The sequence below is a fragment of the Harmonia axyridis genome, chromosome 3, assembly GCF_914767665.1.
Source record: "Harmonia axyridis chromosome 3, icHarAxyr1.1, whole genome shotgun sequence".
NCBI classification, from domain to species: Eukaryota; Metazoa; Arthropoda; class Insecta; order Coleoptera; family Coccinellidae; genus Harmonia; species Harmonia axyridis.
This window is the reverse complement of record NC_059503.1, coordinates 29,026,213-29,046,318: the sequence shown is the minus strand read 5'-3', so window position 1 is coordinate 29,046,318 and position 20,106 is coordinate 29,026,213. Positions and strand designations below refer to the sequence as shown.

Below are 20,106 nucleotides of genomic sequence, written 5' to 3'. Positions count from 1 at the left end.
ATTTATTGCAAACCGAAAATCAACAGTTTCCGAGAGTTCTTGTGTTTTTTTTTTAAATTCTCACCTTACTTCATTTTTCGTCAATGTTTTCTATATTGCTCAAGTTTGATTCGAATGTTTCATTATTTTCATTAGAGAAGTTGTATGAATTAGAGGATATGTATGAATAAAGCAAAACTATGCTGAATTAGATGTTGAATAAGAATTAGTATGATTTGAGAGTTGGTATTTAAAGAAAAAAATAGTAAATTTCTAATATAAATTTGACTGCAACTTATATATGACATTATTATTTTGAAAAATTGCCAAATTTCTTCTTCGTTTCCTAGTTTTGTTTCAGCAGATTTTGATTTGAAAGGGGAAATAAGCAAAGAAAGGAAAGTAATGAATTAAATATATTCATATTGCAATAAAAATCAAAATTTCAGTAGAAAATATAATCATAAATTATGTTTGAAATGACCTTCACCATTCTTTATTCCAGCACGTGCCATCTTTCTTATTTCTTCAATTGATACTTTCGGCCTGAAGTTTACTTTCAATCTTCCCGCTACTTCGTCTATTCTAACGGTGTCAAGTCCGGACTTCTCGCTGGCCACGAGAATAATCCAAAATTGTAATCAATTGCGTAAGACGTATAAGAAATTAATGAAAAACGAAGCAAAGTGGGAAGTCTTTTATAAAATCATAAGAACCTAAATATCACGGAAACTTTTGATTTTCGGTCAACACCAAATATGGCTCAAACGACAGCAAATGAGCGATACTGACACTTCCTTCGAAGTTCACGTCTAATTTAGAAACCCTGTATATCGAAAGATCAATAGGTATCTTCATGATCTGATGGTTTGATTGTCTTCGACAGACTGAATATAAGTTAAGGGAGTAGTAGTCTGTTACCAATATAACCGGAAGTTATAGATATCTGAAAATATTTTAGGGAGGAAGATCACTGGCTCAAACCCCAATATGCAAATTTTCCGCTCAAAATTATGATTTTTCCATAAACGTCTAATAGGCCATCCCGGTGAATCACCCTGTATAGGGTAAAACAGGGAGACATGACGCGGCGGGAGAGAAGACGCAATTCGATAATTCGCGTTTTTGGTACACGCAGCGCCGGTTGACCAATACAGGTGCATACAGACGGTTTACTCTTGTCGTTAGAAAAAAATCATGTTGAAAGTGAGATATACTTACAAGATATTTGGTGATATATGGTTGGTAAGTACTTAAAAAGATTGCAAAGTGTTTAGTTTGATCCACTATTAATTAAAAATCCGCTAAAAGTCGACGTTCGGACGAATTCAGTTTGAAGTTGGGTTATTATTTATTTATTTATTTAATACATTAATTCTACAAATCATCAATACATTGATGTTCCCATAGAATGAATATGTTTTATTTTTAAAAATTAGTACAATGCAAAAGTAAAAAACCCCCATTATGAATGTGTCATTTTATAATATTTAAGTGATCTAATAAATAATTTCTTCTCTACTTCTTCTGGTAAGTTGTTATATTCCATTACAGCCTGGTAGATCGGTGAATTTTTGCATAGGTGATAATTAATGTTTTCGTGTTTATATTTTGTTTTTAGAGATCTATATTTAGATAGAGCAATGTTATTAGTTTTTTTTTTCGGTACTTTTTATTGATTTTTTCTTTGTTTCTTGGGTTTTCAAATCGTTCAATTGTGACTCTTTATTGATAGACAGAATTTTACTTGTCTCAGTTTTTCTGAGAAAAGTTATAAAAGCTATATTCACTAAGCTAACTCTATCTTTCGAAATTTTTTGTAACCTAAACAGGTGCGTCATCTATCTCATGGGTTTGGGATAGATGACGCATGATATTTCGGTACAGATGACGCATGATAGTTTCTTATTTTCAGACCCAAAATACCGACTATTTTCACAAGAAATCCCACTTTGAGCATTCGAAAGGCCAAAAATGTATCCATGTCCCGAGCTGAAGGTATGAACAAAGAAGGGCGCATAAATATTTTGAGCTTTTATCTGCACAAAACTTGACTGATTGCAGATAAAAAAGGATTGGAGAGGAAAAAAGTAGGAAACCGTAAGAAAAATAAAACTAAGAATAGATAATCAGAAAAACATACATACATATCAGAAAAAAACATACCCGAGAAGTTGATGACAAACAACCTTGCTAGAATAAAACGTGTAAAACGACGTTTGGTAAGTTCTTCCTCTGAAGAAAATGTTGCGATGGAAAACTATTCCCTAGACGACGAAATTTTTGACGAAAATGAATGCTTAGGTTGCTTGGAGCGCTACGAAAATACCAAATCTACAGTGGAATGGATTCAGTACGTGGAGTGACGCAGGTGGCTTTATGACACGTGCACATCCTTTAAAAACTACTGTATGCCCTGTGGAAATAAAACAATTGCCGAAAAGTGAGCATATTATGTTGAGCCCCTTGAGCAATCTCTCCCAAAACCAATGCGTCGTCTCACTCATGGGATGCGGGAGAGATTGCCAAAATCAGCATTTTGTATTTTATTTTATTTTTGAAAAATGTTTGAGTTTTTTTCATGTTAATGTTATAATATAAAAAATAATAATCAAGGAATTATTTATGATTTTAGGACCATGATCAGTTCAAAACAGTAGATTTCATGCGCATTTTACAAAAGGTGCGTCATCTCTCCCTGTTTTGCAATATATAGTCGACGCAAAAGTACCAAGCGGTCAAATTTCGGAAAAAATCTTATATTCCTTCGAATGATCACATGCTAAACGTTTTATCAACTGACCCGGAACGTTCATTATCACTGCTTACAAATTAAATGTCAATTATTCAGAATAAGATAAAAGAGAATTTTAAAAACCCCGAAATTTCGTAAGATATTTGCATGCAATCAATAATTGCGCGAGTAATAATAATATTTAAAACATTATTGGCCCATTCTTGAGTTATCGGAACGCGTCTAACAAACTGCGAGTGGCCTCTTGCTAACTTGTTATTAGAAATAAGAAATTTTTTTGAGTAACTCGGTATGTTGCGTTCTATATGAGAGATTGCTTGGATCGATAAAAATTGGAAAATAGATGGAATACACTGATTTATCGCGTCAAAGTGAAAGGATACGGAAACGGGGAATTTCAACATCAAACCTGTCGCATTCTATGATAAAGAAAATTCTACACTTTTTCGACCAATATTTTCAATTCCAATTTTCAAAATTTTACCATAAAGTAGCAAATGGAATTGAATATTGGCGAATTTATTGTATTGATTGTTCTATGATCTCCAACTGTCTTGTTTCTAATATTCAGGGCAATGAAAAAAAAATGAAGAATAAAAATAATAAAAAAAACAATGACAGAAAAAGTATTGCAAGTCTAGAATATAAAATCTTTTTTTTTTTCAAATACATTGTATATTGTAGAACCCCAATATGCTAATATGTAATTTACATCATCCCATTCAATAAATTAATTCTACATTTGAAGGAAGGTAGGACACGAAAATTTTCGGATATTATGATGGTGTTGATTTCTTTAGCTCCTTAATGTTGAACATTGAAAAATTTTGAAATTGAGATGATTTGTGGTTGAATTTAAATCCGAAAATCGGAATTTGTGATATTCTATTGAAAAAAATTCTTTGCCAATATGTCTATTACAATGCTTCCTTGACCCTTACTGGCCAATACCCGAATAGAATATCATCGAAACTTGAAAGCAATAGATTAAATTGTATAATGATTTAAATATCCAAATTGAGCTGAGTGTTTTTTTTTTAATTTCATAAGTACCAATAAACAACTTTGTACCATGGTACTTTGAATCGAAACATGGAATATATCTTTAATTCTGATATCAGCGATGTGAAAGAATTAAGATTGCTTCGAAATTATTCACCTTATAATTTTCACCATAATAACGATTAAATAATTTGCTGTTTTTATCGAAGAGTTAATACATTTTTAATAGAGGAAAATTGTTTGATTTTTTTTGTGAATTATAAGTGGAAGACAATTAGATGTCCTGATTCGATGACAAATACACGAACTGTAGATTGACGATTGTCTGCAGGGTCTTACGAATCACAGGGATGATAATAAGTAATACGTACATGAGTCTTATCATTCTGTCTCAATGAAATATTTCAACCAAAGTTTGGTAATTATACACTGTGTCCGTAAAGTATGGAACAAATTCATTTTTAGCTAAACAGACCATTTTAGAAATAATCCTGAAACACGTCGATTTTTATTTTAATTTACCGTATTTTAAAATAATAATCTAATATACAGGGTGAATTACTTTCGAGTAATGACGTCACTGTCATTTTTTTAAATGGAACTCCCCCATTTTGTCTCAATTTTCCGATTAAAGTTGCTGAGCTGAAAAATACAATAGTTTTGTGTGTGCTCATAAAGTAAGGCGTAATATTCTTTATTAGTTAAATTAACAATATTATCAAAAATACTTATTATCTAGCGGCAATTGGTTTGAATGTAACACTCTGTAGTTTGTTACATTTTTTTGATTAATAAAAATGAGCTGTTTCCAAACATGTTTGGTACTTATCGAGGTACTTATGGTCTAGCAGACAGAATATGAAAGAAATTATTTCTTATCAATTTAGAAAAAACATAGTCGTCTAGTTTTTTGTGAAATGTCATTATTTGCTTAGTAATTTATTGATGTTCAATGACAGTTTAGTACTACAATATTTTTGGTATTCGTGAATGTATTATCATATTGTATTTTTGTCCACCTGTACCAATTGGAATCAACATGTTATACATTTTTGGAATCATCTCAGCTAGAGTGTATTAGATTATTATTTTGAAAAACGGTAAATTAAAATGAAAAATCGACGTATTTCAGGATTATTTCTTAAAATGGTCTGTTTAGCTGAAAATGAATTTGTTCCATACTTTACGGACACAGTGTATGAATAATTAATATTAGATGACCAATAATATCTACTCACAGACAGATGTTTTTCGAAATAATTTGATCTTTTTCAAAAATTAATATTAACGTTCGACACAAAACTAATATGAATTATTGATTTTAGTTTTTTGATTTTGTTCTTCCTACAGATCTGATAATTTATTATTGGTGAAATGTACTGAAACGATGAAGGTGGATTTGCATATGTTCAAATAACCTTCGAAGATTTACATTGTCAGCAGGGCCGGTGTTAGGGGTGAAACAGTGAAGTGACTGTTTCTGGCGCCTTTATTTGAGGGGCGACCATTCGGCCCAGTTTGCTGGCCGGCTTTTCATATTCCATCCTTGATTGTCAAAAACAACAGAAGATTGTTCCGCTCTGCTCCGTTTATCAACATTCCCTGCAATAAAAATCTCCAAACCGCCTCTACTAAACCGCCTGTATAATAAATAACACATGGCAGCCCAGAAATATGAGAAGGATCATATTGTTATTGATGCTTTTTCAGCAGTTTTTCCGAAAAATTCTTTGTTTCAGGCGCCAAAATTACTTGCCCGTTCCTGATTGTCAATTTGAAAAGTTGATCCTAAATGGATGCGGAGAAATTGAAGCGAGTGAATTGTTTTGAATCAAAATCTTTTTGCTCGAATTTTTCATATAATGAGAAGGACAAAAAGTTTCTGATCTGATAATACATTTCAAAAATATAAAATCTGTCATAGAAAATTTTTCGAGGATTAATATTTGGAATACGGTTGAATTGTAATTCCTGGTCGTGAACCACTTGATTGTTTCATAGAATTTCCATTAGTACCTACTTTCATCAACAGATAAAATTTTAATTTATTACTTTTTTTCTTATCTCAAATACTGTAGACGGAAACTGTACCCAAATTTTGCACAAATTGAACTTGCAATAAACCGCTAAACTTTTTATGGACGCCATATATCTTCAATCTCGAGACACAAAGGTCAAGCTATAAGAATGACTAATAAGAAGCATTTAGTAGGCGGAGCTACAAATAGCTCCATAGGTAATTCTATTAAGAAAATCGCTTGAATTTAGTTTTATTTGAATTTATGGTGGTTCGGATAAATCGAAATATTATTCAAGAAACCTTGAGCAGCTATTTTTCACTAGGAGATGCAGGTTGATGATGAGATACGCAAAAATAAACCAAAATTCAATTCTTGAGTGCTCACTGCCTCCAATACAATACTCATACAAAATACTGAACGAAACATCGTTTGATACAATGAAAAAATACTTGCGGAAAAGATCAAAAACCTTGAAAGACTAGAAATAAAGGAGATGTATTCTGAAAAATCAAATTCTCGAAGTATTGAGACCATGAAAATAAAAACTGAAAAAAATTTTCACTGCATTGCTGTATCTAAAAGGAAATAATAAACCATATTGTAAAACTTGCTGTGCTTTTCATTTTACGATGTCCTAATATTTGTTCGATGTTTCTTTAGTTTTCAAAACATGAATGAAAAGCTCCTGATTTCAAGTCAGTGCCTTCCTCATTTCATTCCGATATTCTGATTGAATGGTTCTAACGATTATATAAATATGAAATTGATATTCTATAGGATATACATGCAAAATCTTTACCAAATCGGATTTGTTGTCACTCAAATGTAAGGTTTTTTCGATATTCTACTAAAATTTTCTAAGCTATGGTTTCTACTCACTATGGTTTCAACTCACGCACAGGCAATCTGCCTTAGTGAGTTTTTTGCGGTTTATTGAAACAATATTTCAAATGTTATTGATTTTTTATACAAATTGTACTTTTTCAATAAACTATATATTATTATTATTATTATTATTGGTCTATGCACGGGGCTTGAAATTATTATTCTATCGCAAAACCCCAACCCTATCTGTTGTCAAGGAAGTATTGGAATTTGTTTTCAATATACTTGATTTTTTTGTAGTTCTGATAAAATTATTATATTGTATATCACCTCCTAAACTTCGTCTACTTTGCTGTCACCGAAATATTAGGTATCTTTTTTGCGTTATTTTTCTTAGATTATCTCTGGTTTTGATGATGCAATCATCACAAAATGTTGCATAGAGTTTGAAACTATTATTCTACATTCAAATGCAAAATTAAATTGCCATCAAATCCGTAGGTTTTAAATTATAAGGTAAACATAATTTTCAACGATCATCTTTACGGAACCATTATTAGGATTGTGTATTAACCAACACTTTCGTGTTTATGATCGGTCAGACGGAAAGAATTGTATTTGACCATGAATTCGCATCACTGCAATGGGTCGAACCCTATTGTTTTACAGTTTTTCCGGCTCAAAATTCGAAAAGTAATGCCATTGCGCCGAAATAATAGAGTGACCTGTTGGCTTATCAATTTACAGTTTTCCATTTTGCAAGTAAATTGTAAATTTTTTTTGTGATTTTCAAAATAGATGAAATATTGGACAAAAAATTTTGTGTCTTAGTTTTGAATTTTTCATTGGGAATAGTAATTTACATCCGGAAAATAGGGTTTTTTTGGACGAATAGAGTCCAAAGTGTGACTTCAAAAAAACCATTTTCGGGCGTGCTGCGTGCAAAATTTTTTTTCGGCAACCGTGTAGAATATCAAATCAATGAGATTAATTCTTATTTAAATTAAACAGAACAGAAAATACCACATATTAGCAGAAACGTAATTCTTATTTATTTTAAAATTCGATCTTCGATCAATTACTAATATTGAAAGGATTCAATTTGTTTGAATTGCCTGGTATATTTAAATTCCGGCAAAGTTTCTGTTTCAAAACGATTGTTTTCTTTTGATGATTTTTGAATGGTACTTTCCGGACTAGGCCGGGAAATGCTACTTTCTCAGAGAAAAAGCGTCCAGGAAGTGAGCACTTCCCGGACGGTTGCCGAAAAAGGAATTTTATGCAGTTAATCCTAAGGCGGTCGAGATTTGATGGAAATTTTAGCATCGGTAGCAACTTTTAGAATTATGTAATGAGAAGGTGAGTGAAAATCTTCATTTAGTCTGAGATCACGAATCCATTCGCGCCAATTTAAAAGATAAAAGTTAATTTGGCATGTCACGTACTGCTCAACATGCAAACTTGTTTTTGATTTTTCAACCAAAAGCTCTACAAAATCATTTTAAACAAACATGAGTTTTCTCTTATATAACCTCGGATATAACTCCAAATGCGTCAATTGCTATGCACAAATTAGATAATTTTCTGATAATATAAGTACGTATTTATCTTTATCTGCTAAACTGCTAAACAAAATGGTCAAATATCTGATGAAAACTTATTAGTTAATAATTAAAAAAAAAAAATCATGATTCTTAAAAATACTCAAGAACCTCAACCAATCGACAACAAAATTGACTGCAAAAAACTATTCCAAATCGGGTTACACTTGCATCTTTTAGGATACATGCAAAATGAATGATTGACGCATATGTGCATGAGACCTTGTATCCAAGTTCCGCATTTTTTCAAGAACTATATGGGTCTTTGTACTCGTGTAAATGTTGCTAGAAACTTCCAATGTAATCGCGTAATCGATAGTCGATTGCAGTGGAAAGCGATCGTGTACATTTTCCTAATTCACTTGATAATTTCACTCAGTAGAGCTAATTGTCGATGTAAATGCGAGGAATTAATTGTTTTGCTTCGTTTTTATCCTAATTTACGATCCCTGTTTTCGTCACTCGAGAATACCTTGTTTTAAGTAACATGTTAATTTCAATTCTCGATCCCGTTTCAAAATGAGTTGAAAAAATAAAATGACGTACTTACAAGAGTTATTTTTTTGGGAAATTTGTTTTTCTCAATTATTGATAAGTATAATTCTGAAGACTATCACGGCCGAATTATAAATAGATCGTAGATGTCATTCAATAAGCTAAGGTATTTGTAAAAATAACACCATCGAAATATTAGTCGATTTGTGTCTGCATCAAAAGTTAAACTCGATTAAACATGTCAGCTTACGAGCCAAATTCTCCTCATTTGCAGGAGGTTTTAATTTTCTGCTTCAGTATGAAGAAGTCTGGGGATGAAGCTCATCGAATGCTCTCAAATACCTATGGTGGGGCCGCTATTAATGAAAGAATGTACCGATAGAGACGTCGAAGAGAAGCATGGCGGTGGAAGGGAGAAGGTAATCTAAGATGCAGAATTGGAAGCATTACTCGATCAAGACTCGAGTCAAACGCAACACGAATTGGCAGGATCATTGGGAGTGAAGCAACAAGCCATTTCAAAACGCCTGAAAGTCATGACAATGATTTAGAAGCAAGGAAATTGGGTGCCGCACGAGTTGAAACCGAGAGATGTTGAACGGCGTTTGTTTGCTGCTTGAATAGCTGCTTGCAAAGTAAGGACTGATGGGATTCCTGCATCGCATTGTGTCTGGAGAGGAAAAATGGGTTTGGGATTATGATAATCCCAAGCGCAGAAAATCATAGGGATATCCCCGCCATGATTCCACGTAGACGGCCAAACTGAATATTCACGGTTTCAAGGTCAATTTAAGTATTTGATGGGATCAGCTCGGCATAGTGTATTATGAGTTGTTAAAACCGACTGAAACAATAACAGGCGGTCGTTATCGAACGCATTTAATGCGTTTGAGCCGAGCATTGAAGGACAAACGGCCACAATACAACAAGAGACATGATGAAGTGATTTTACGGCAAGACAATACTCGACCCATATTGCGAAAGCGATCAAGACATACTTGGATTCTCCAGAAGTTGCTCCCTTGGACTATGTTTAGATCAATGGCATACGGCCTGGCGGACCAGCACTTCCGGTCTCATGAAGAAGTAAAAAATTGGATCGATTCGTGAATCGCTTCAAACGATGTCCAGTTTTTTCAACTCGGGATTCGTAAGCTGCCCGAAAGATGGGAGGAAGTAGTTGCTAGCGATGGACAATACTTTGAGTCATAAATGTATAACCAGTTCTTTACAATAAAGCCTCGAGTTTCGAGAAAAAACGGTGGAAACAAAGTTGTATGTAACTAGACGTTGGAATGCTCGGACTGACTTCAATTCGACTTAGAAACCTCTAAAAAAACACAGTTGTAGACGAAATGTCTGGTGAAAAATCGAGTAGGTAAACCTAAAAAGGCCGAAATTCACTCAAATGTGTTGATATTGACAAGTTATCACTTCACTATTTTATGACCCTCGGTGGGTCTGAATAGATTACCAACAAATAAGTACCAGAACAGGAGTCATATCGTGGAATATTTTGAAAGGATTGTACACGAGCATTATCGGAGAACAAGTTCCTCTGTACAAAGGAAAATTTAGTGTTTGAGGAACCCACTAAGTACCGATCCATTAAAAATAATGAAGTAACGCATTAAGCACTCCAAAAACGAAAAAATCAGTATTCCAATTCTCTAAACACGCACTTTATATGAATTCCAAAAACGCCAAATTATCTTAACTGTTTTATCGGTGATAATATAGCCCAAATGACATATGTAATTAATTTTTGTCACTAACGACCGTCGATTATCACTGAACAAGAAAAATAACAACGTCAAATAAAAACCGCCTAAGGAGAAGCCCAAAAAATTTCAATTGTAAATCAAGTAGGAACAATTAAAAAAATATCAACGATTTTTCTACAGATTTGTTCTTATGCGTTCCCATGTCGAATGATCTTTTGTTTTTGGCGAATGATTATTCAGTAAATGTTAAAACATTTATAATGGGTATCTATGAGATGTTTTGAAGATGATGAGAAAAACCACTTTGTTATTCATGTTTCTATTAGGATCCGGTTGTTGAATTTATTGACTAATATGCTTGGTAGAACATACATTTTTATGGTTGTAGATATTAACTTAAAATTCGCGTCATTCCTTTTGATAGGTTATAAAATGTAAAGTGAAAACTGAAAATGGTATGCGCAAAACATGAGAATTCAAAAAAAGAAAGTTTTTGGGAATGAACCATTTCAGTTTTCCTTATCTCAAGCGATTTATTGATATAGATTTGCTGATTCTATATATAATACTAATCGACAAATCTCGGGTGCCTAGAAAATGTTTTCTTGAGAAAAGTTGAAGATTCTATTTTTTTTTCGACCATTGTTACTGAAGAAAAGATTAATTTGCGGAAGAAAAACCAAATTTTTCCACATATCAATCGTTTTCTCGCTCTAAGTTCAGGAACTTCGCAAACTTTGTGAAAAACCTGGTATTTCTAGAATTGCTTCCAACCGGATGTTGTGAGATTGAAACGATATTTTTGATAGAAATGAGGGTGTAACGTAAGACGTCGCGGATCAGCTTGATGAATATTAGAGGCATAGTCAAGGCCATTCAGAAATGTTATTCAATTTAATATTTATCGGAATTTTTTATTCATTTCAATTTGATATTTATCGGAAAATTAGTAGAATGAATGAAAAGTTAATGAAATACCCGATAAAATTTTCGAAGTTTCCAATTCGATTAATCAGAATGCATGTGAGGAAACAACATTTTCAAATTCAAGGCAGTGGCGGCGCTAGAGGGAGACAGGGGGGCTCGGACTCCCCTTAAATTTTTGCGGTACCACCCTGAAATGTCGCATGAGCAAAAAATACAACATGAATTCAATGTAAACTAGATGAACCTGGAAACTTGACCCCCCTTAAAAAATTCTGGTCCCTTCTTGGCCCCCCTATTCTTGAGAGCTGGCGTCGCCACATATTCGAGGATTAAAATGTATGACATTCCCTATCTAGTGTGGAAAATGTGTAGTTGGAAGTTGAATAAAAATAACGTTTATTGCATTGAACATTCAAATAAAAGGTGATAATTTGGCTTAGGGTCAATAATTAATGAAATTAATATGTAGTAGATATATAGTATATCATCATTTGGAACAAATTTTCACTGTTTCATTATTTTCAACATATTCTCATTAATGATAATAAAGCTCCTGAGGGGTTCAGTTCAACAATAAAAGGTGTTCTCTTTTCATTATATCTATAATGGAAACAGAATATATTTTATTGTATTATCTCATATCTTTGAGATAATAAAGGATGAAATTACAGCTTATATATCTCTAGACAAATTTCTCAGACAGAAATTGAGAAGGTTTGAATTAAAAACGCAGAAGAAAGATGTTCTTATAGCCCAAAGGCAATGTTACTTATATTAAATTACCAAGAAGTCACATATGTAAAGTTTTGTACACAAATCAAATGGAGTAAATATTGAAAAAATGGTATACAAATGAAAATTCTATCTCCGCATACATTTTTTTTTATGGATCTATCATCAGTTATCAAAAATATTATTTTATAATTTTTTCGATCTCTTAATAATTGCAGCAGTTTACTCAAGTGTCCGTACCAAGAAAATCGGTTCGATAAAAAGTAATATGCTTTTCGAAAACTACTTATTTATTTCAATTTGTGTTCATTTGCAATATACAGGATGCGATATTTATAGGTGATAATAAGAAGAAGATCATTTTCCACTATTCGATTTCTTATCAGCGACCACAATGAATCTTCAAGATTTGCCTTTATAAATGATTAATTTCTAGTCTAGACCAAGTTCTAGACTTGGCTTTAGGTATCTGAATAAATTTCTTCAATGGATTTTTCACCAAATTTTCCATTATTTCATTCTCTATAACTTTTATAATTTGTTTTTGTCGAGTCCTGAATGTACAAGGATGTGGGTTCCGTAGGAAAATCATGAAAAATATATTCCCTTCCTAATTATGCTATAAAAGTTTTTCTTCCATAAGAATTGATTTATTCTAATGTTATTCAAAATGTAAGATATTGCCAGTTGACCGTTAATATTTTCGAGATTTAGTTTTGAGATTCACAAAATACAGTGTGAGTCAATTGTAGTGTTCGATCGGTCAATAACTCTTGGAAACTTTGGGCTGAAATTATGCAGTCATTTCGAACACCTTAAGATAATTCAGATTATGTTCCTGTTTGTTCACGTGGTTTCCATTTCATCTCGTCAAAATTAATGATTCCGAATATTCTACATTATCAACAGGAAATAATTGCATTCGTCATTTCAAATTGATCGATTTTATCAACTCATGTCTTGTTATGATAATAATAATAATAATAATAAAGTTTATTCGAGAACTTCAACAAATAAACATAGTTTATCACAGAGGTGATATATACTGACAGAGTATATTAACCTGTAAGTGATACTAAATTAATTTTACATTCTTAAACTGTTCTGCAAAAAAAGGAAACAAAACTTCACTTTAAAACATCAATAATGAATATTTTATCGAGAGATTTGACTCCAAAATTCAAATTTTGAAAAATATGAATTATTTTCGATTATCTGCGAGATAAATTTATAAGATTTACAATATATAGGGCGAGTCAATAGTACCTACTCGATCGGTCGATAACTCTTGTAAATTTTGGGCTGAAATTATGCAATCTTTTCGAACTAATTCAGATTCTATTTCTATTTGTTCACGTGGTCTCCATTCAATTTTCTCAGGATGAATGGCTGCGTTCAGCGGACACAACAGCTGGAAGCATTTTCGCTGAACGAATCTAATCAGTAAGCGTATAGGTACTCAACATGTTTAGTGAGCGGACGCCATTTTTCTGAGCGACTTTGAATTACGCTCACTAAGCTCAACACGTTGTGAGAACTGTCAAAACAGAGGTATTAGAGGTAAGGTATTTTCTAACCGTTCAGAAAACCGCTCTCTGATCACTTCAAGATCAGTGAGCGCTCAGTGATCAGATTTTCAACTACTCTTTCCGCTGAACGCAGCCAATGATTCAAAATATTTTACATTATCAACAGGAAACAGGAAATAATTGCATTTTGTCATTTAAAATTGATTGATTGTATCAACTCTTGTCTTGTTACTTCAAAAAACCAATATGAAAGATTTGACACCAGAATTGAAATTTCAAATTTTGAAACATCGCTTAATCACTTCAAAAAAAATTTGACTAATCTCTATGTAGTAGACAAGAAGCTTTTTCCAATCCACATAAAATGTTAAAATTTAAATGGAATTTTATTTTCGATTATTAAAAATAATCAATCATTATAAATTTATCGAATTCAATAATAAACATTTGAAATTGTTTGAGGAAAAAATTTTCAACTTTCCAAAAATTATCAGTTCACTTACGTTTTGGTATAATTAAAATCCTAAAATAGGATAAATTCACTTGTTCCTTTTCTGAAACTAAAGGATCTATTCGCTTTTAATTCGTTTCACAAAGACAGTAAAACAGTTGCTATCTTACATATCTTATATACCATACTTGCTTGACACAGCTATCCAGAATTTTTCAAACCAAAAAATCAAATCATAGACAAATAACTCAACAAAATCTATTCAACGTATACATTAACAATATTTGACTTCAAAGTGGATACTGCCCCAAATTGTTTGGCAGTCATATTATATGTATTTCATAGTGATAACCCGAAGTTCAAACATTGTGGAATCATATTTGATTTTTGTTTTTCTCAGTCAAATCATGAAAACAACAGTGACAAGAGATTTTCTGTGTTTTCCGGAAGTCACAGTGAGGAATTGCGGTTTTTCATCATTTAAGGTTCTTTCCCGATAGCTCTTAAAGTATTCATTTTAGGTTTTGATTAAGGAACCCCCACTATTTTTGTACATAGAATGGACTGAAATAATAATAAATATGGGTTCTAATTTGAAAATCTTGAGTTTTGATGAATTCGAGTTGTCCAAGTTCATGATCATCTCATGAACACGCTGGACATTTTTGGTCCAAACGACAAACAGTCTTATAATACTACGTATTTGCAGAATAGAAAAAAAAAATTTCTGTCGAAATATTAAAAAAAAGATGAGTCCTTATTGCCACCATTTTTTTTTCATAAGAATCCCATCAACCCATGAACCATTGAGCTTTTACCCAAGGTATGGCATATTGTCGAAATTTTCGTCAAAAAAGCTATCTAATGATGCAATAATATACTGGGTGTGCCGTTTGAGATAAGGAAGGAAGGTCTGTTTCCGGTATAACCGGAAGTTGTAGAGATCTGAAAATATTTTAGGGAGAAAAATCATTGTCTCAAACCCCAATAAGCAAATTTTCAGCTCAAAAGTATTATTAGTTTTCTATGAACGTCTAATAGGCCATAGGTCTTAAAGACCATCTTAAGAAATAATCCTGAAACACGTCGATTTTTTATTTTAATTAACCGTATTTTAAAATAATAATCTAATGAACAGGATGAATTGCTTTCGAGTAATGACGTCACCGTCATTTTTCTTGAATGGAACACCCCCATTTTGTCTCAATTTTCCGAGAACTCTAGCTGAACTGATTCCAAAAATGTATCAAATGTTGATTCCATTGGTACAGGGTAGACAAAAATATAATAGTTTTGTGTGTGCTCATAAAGTATAGCGTAACATTCTTTATTAGTTAAATTAACAATATTATCAAAAATACTTATTGTCCAGCGGCAATTGGTTTGAATGTAACACCCAGTAGTTTGTTACATTCTTAGATTAATGAAAATGAGCTGTTTCCAAACATGTTTGGTACTTGTGGTCTAGCAGACAGAATATGAAAGAATTTATTTCTTATTTTTATACATTTTTATTAATATGAAAATGAAACAAACTACAGGGTGTTACATTCAAACCAATTGCTGCTAGACAAAAAATATTTTCGATAATATTGTTAATTTAACTAATAAAGAATGTTACGCGTTACTTTATGAGCACATACAAAACTATTGTATTTTTGTCCACCTTGTACCAATTGGAATCAACATGTGATACATTTTTGGAATCAGCTCAGCTAGAGTAATCGGAGAATTGAGACAAAATGGGGGTGTCCCATTTAAGAAAAATGACGGTGACGTCATTACTCGAAAGCAATTCACCCTGTATATTAGATTATTGTTTTGAAATACGGTTAATTAAAATCAAAAATCGACGTGTTTCAGGATTATTCCTTAAAATGGTCTGTTTAGCGAAAAATGAATTTGTTCCATACTTTACGGACAAAGTGTATACTCGCCAAATCTCAACTTGTTTGGATCATCAATGACAGAAATTTTAGATATTTATTTTTCAATATTTTTTTATATTTTCTATAGTCAAGATGATGTTATCAGCTCGAAACATTTTCACATAGCTGGAAATTGTTTTTACAATATGAACATCCAAATTTGAATTTTAATGCTGTGATATACATATTGGGAAATTTTTTTCTGATATGCTTTTTGAATTTTCTATAATTCTGGTTTTGCTCGCAACCCAAAATTTTGCACATAGATTGAAATGGTGATTCTCTACAGGCAAAATATTAACTCCTATCTGGTATCACGAAAATATTTAGTTTTCATAATTATTTTTTAAATTTTCTCATTGAATTTTCTGTGATACTGATGAATCTTGAAATTTAGGAGGGGTTTCGAAATTAGTATTTCAAATGAACACCTGAAATCCCAACTCCGTCAGTTGTTTAGAAATTCTGAGTAATTATTTTGTATAGAAATTCTGAGTAATTTTTTTTCGATATTCTTCTTGAATTTTTATGGTTCTAGTTATGCTATCAACACAAAAATTCAAAAGAAGCTTTAAATAAATATTTTATATATACGAGTGGAATCTTTGCACCATGGAAATATTTAATATTATTATTTTCATTTGAGTATTTAATATTATTTCTAATATTCTTCTTGAATTATCTATTGTTCTTATTATGTGATCCATATGAAGTTTTGTACGGAGGTTGAAACTTGTATTCATATATATCAACTCTCAAAATTTAAACTTTGTAGGTTGAGTAGTTGAACATGAATTTTCACTATAGGCTTTAAATTGTCATTCTTCATCCAAGTGCTTTTTTTCGACTCGATCTAGCCTAATAAAAATCTCTAAAATTTCTAAACTAATATCAACACAAAATTTCGAATGGCCATATTTAAGGAACTTCTTCTCAGATTCTGCCTATTAACAAACTTATCTGTGGCATTCGAGATCCGAATCAACCTTGAATATTTGTAGGTTCTTTTGTTCGGAAGTAATCATGTATACAGGGTAAGTTATTGACTTGTTCAACCGAAGATTCCTGAAGTCAAATGAAACACGAAGGAACACCAGAATATACACTATACTAAGCGAGAAAAAAACGAATAAAAAAAGAAAGTAAAGGAAAAAAAGTGTTTCTTTTCATCTCATGAATCTTCGATTGAAATATACAGGGTGGCCATTTGAAAACGAAACAGACGAGATTACAAACGAAATAAAGTTTTTCGATAGAAATGCTCGGACAGGTCGATTTCTGTTTCGAGGGGGACAACTTAAGATGTAGGTTACGGACGCATAGCGCTTCAACCCTTGCTACTACAACCCTCACCCCCAAATTTTGAATAGGGAAGATGGGGTGAGTGATACCTCATTTGAAAGGTATTTTTATACTGATTTCAGCACAGTAATTGTTTTTTCATTTTATGCATTAGTTCTCGAAATATTCTTAACTAAGTATTTGAAAATGAAGTAGTGTTTTCATGGCACTTGTAGTGTTTTGTGAAAAATCGACATTTTGAGCTTCAAAACAACCATGACTGTGGCTTCCTTCCTAACTAACTAACGCATGAATTTTTCGAGAACTAATGCATAAAATGAAAAAACAATTACTGTGCTGAAATCAGTATAAAAATACCTTTAAATTGAGGTATCACTCACCCCATCTTCCCTATTCAAAAATTGGGGGTGGGGGTTGTAGCAGCAAGGGCTGAAGCGCTATGCGTCCGTAACCTACATCTTAAGTTGTCCCCCTCGAAACAGAAATCGACCTGTCCGAGCATTTCTATCGAAAAACTTTATTTCGTCTGTAATCTCGTCTGTTTCGTTTTCAAATGGCCACCCTGTATGTGCAAATATATGTACTTCGGTTGAAATATATGTACAAGTCGAAGACTCACCCTATATAGACAGATAGGCAGAATCGAATTTGAAAATAAATTCGTTATCAGCTAGCCTTATCCTTTGAGACCATTCCTGGTTCAAAGTTCTTAAATTACGCATATTGCAACGAAGTGATCGATTCGAAGGACGAGCGCTCAAAAAAAATGGAAAATCCTCTGGATTTTGCTCAGTGCTTATATGAAACGTCTGAATAAGATGGATAATATCAATGATTATAAAATTATCAGGAAAATAACTATTTTCTTCATAGGAACCCTATATAAAGGTAATTGCACATATTAATCATGAAAAATACAGCATATAGTATGTCATATGTGTGCGAGTTCGAAATTGCTACATTACAGACAACAAAATAACAGACAATTATTTCACCATTTCATCTTCTCAAGTTTATAGACCGAATGGATGCATTTTGAGATACAAAATATCATAAATAAGATCTAAATTGTAGGTACTTTCAGATTGCTCATCTGAAATAAATTTCTCAAAGGAAAATTTCTATGGTCATATACATATACGCTGATGTCATGTTTAACACCTTTGTACTTTTCGTTTGAGTCGTCGAATTTTATATTTAAAGCTCGATATGTTTCATTTCATTTATCGTTTCTAGTTAAATATAATCTTAACCACAAATATTCTACAAGCTTTTCCAAATGAACAACTTCTACTTGAAAGAAATCTTATAAACTTACATCTTCTCTGAGTGACTGCTTGGAAAATTTTGTTAGAGGTGTCAAAGCACCCCTGAAAAACAGTCAATAATCGTGTATACAGCATTTTGCGATTATTCAAAAAACTACCACCTATTAACTATAAACTAAACTAAGTGAGAATTTGAAAATATAAAAAAAAACGCTTTGTAGAACCAGAGGTTCTACAACTAGAGCACTTTGGGAAGTGCTCTTAACTGACGTTCGAGCCTAAAAACGGCTACTTATAAATTTTTACTCTGGAGATAAGCATTAATAAATATTTCAATTGCAGACGAACCTTTATGACCTTTTCCAATTGATGTTTACTTGTTTGGTCAGTTTGATAAGATTTACTTTACGTGTTCTCATTAGTGTTAGAACCAATGTTAACTATTGATCTCTTTTAAAATAAACTCAGTGCATCTTCGGGGAAATTTCAAACGATGAATGATGGCTGAAGGCCTATTGAAGAGATACTGAATTTAAAATAATAATAAGGCGCCTTTATTATGTATTGTTTTAAACAAAATATAATTTCTCATTGAATTTTTGGTTAGTCAGTTCGCGTGTTTGTTGCGCATTTATTTTAGACAATATGGTGCTACAATGTCGAATTGCTTCATAGCTTTTTCAAGTGCGAAAAATTTATTATATGTCACTGAGGAATTCTGACAAAAGTGAAATTTCAAAACAATTAAGTAACAGAGAATCCACGAAATATTTGTAGTCAAAAGTGTTGCCTGCTTCGTCAGCAAATATTGTCCAAATTTAATTTTCGAAATTTGAGCCAAAAGTATTATCTATAACGATTGGGTTCGACTAATGTAGAAGTCGAGGTTAAAACCGGCCAGCCTCTTCATGAATTGAAATTTTGAGAATAGGTTAAGGATCTGAAAATTTCGGATGTATTCGATAATGAGCGTTAAATAATATATAAATACGTTAAATAATTTCGGAGTTATACCCATTTGAAATTTTGTTCCTTCTGGCTCACGTAAGTGCTTTTCTGATTATTTTTTGCGAAAACATTCGAATCGTTACTTATGAAAGAACAGCTTCTATACAAATCCTTTATTAGATCTATCGTTACATTGAACGAAATGCAATAATGGTCAATATGCATATTGAGTACAAGTGGTTTTAAGACATTCCTTGATCTATAAATTGTTCTGACAAGCAGTGGCGGTTTTACAGATTTCCCGCCTGTATGGTAGGTTATTCAACTTTTGCCGCCTCTGAATTTTAATACCTTAGTTTATTACATTTGTATCATTAAAATTTTAACATCATCATTAGTATATTAATCTCAATGATACCTATAGGTATCATTGAGAAAAAATCATCAAAAAACATCGGGTATTTCAAGCAATGAATATCTCAGTGATGTACTACTTTGGATAAAGTATATGTCTTAAAACTATACAATACTTTTATAATGTAAATGGAACTTACACAGAAAATATACATTTGTCGAACGTGGATAAATATTTTTCATTACACTCACAGTTTAAAAACAA

General features: G+C 32.2%; 1 protein-coding gene across 4 annotated transcripts in view; it reads right to left on the bottom strand.

The window, feature by feature from the left end:
- The window catches only part of LOC123676583 (scavenger receptor class B member 1), a 71,386-nt gene that overhangs the window by 45,320 nt on the left and 5,960 nt on the right, over nucleotides 1–20,106 (bottom strand). The window contains exon 1 of one of the 4 annotated variants that reach the window (XM_045612581.1): nucleotides 18,590–18,810. The exons of 2 other annotated variants lie outside the window; for them this stretch is intronic. In XM_045612581.1, coding sequence (XP_045468537.1) covers nucleotides 18,590–18,674 — 85 coding nt within the window. In that variant the 5' untranslated portion in view covers nucleotides 18,675–18,810. Of the gene's footprint in view, nucleotides 1–18,589; nucleotides 18,811–20,106 lie in introns of those variants that run through there. One more of the 4 variants, XM_045612580.1, reaches the window with a different exon arrangement.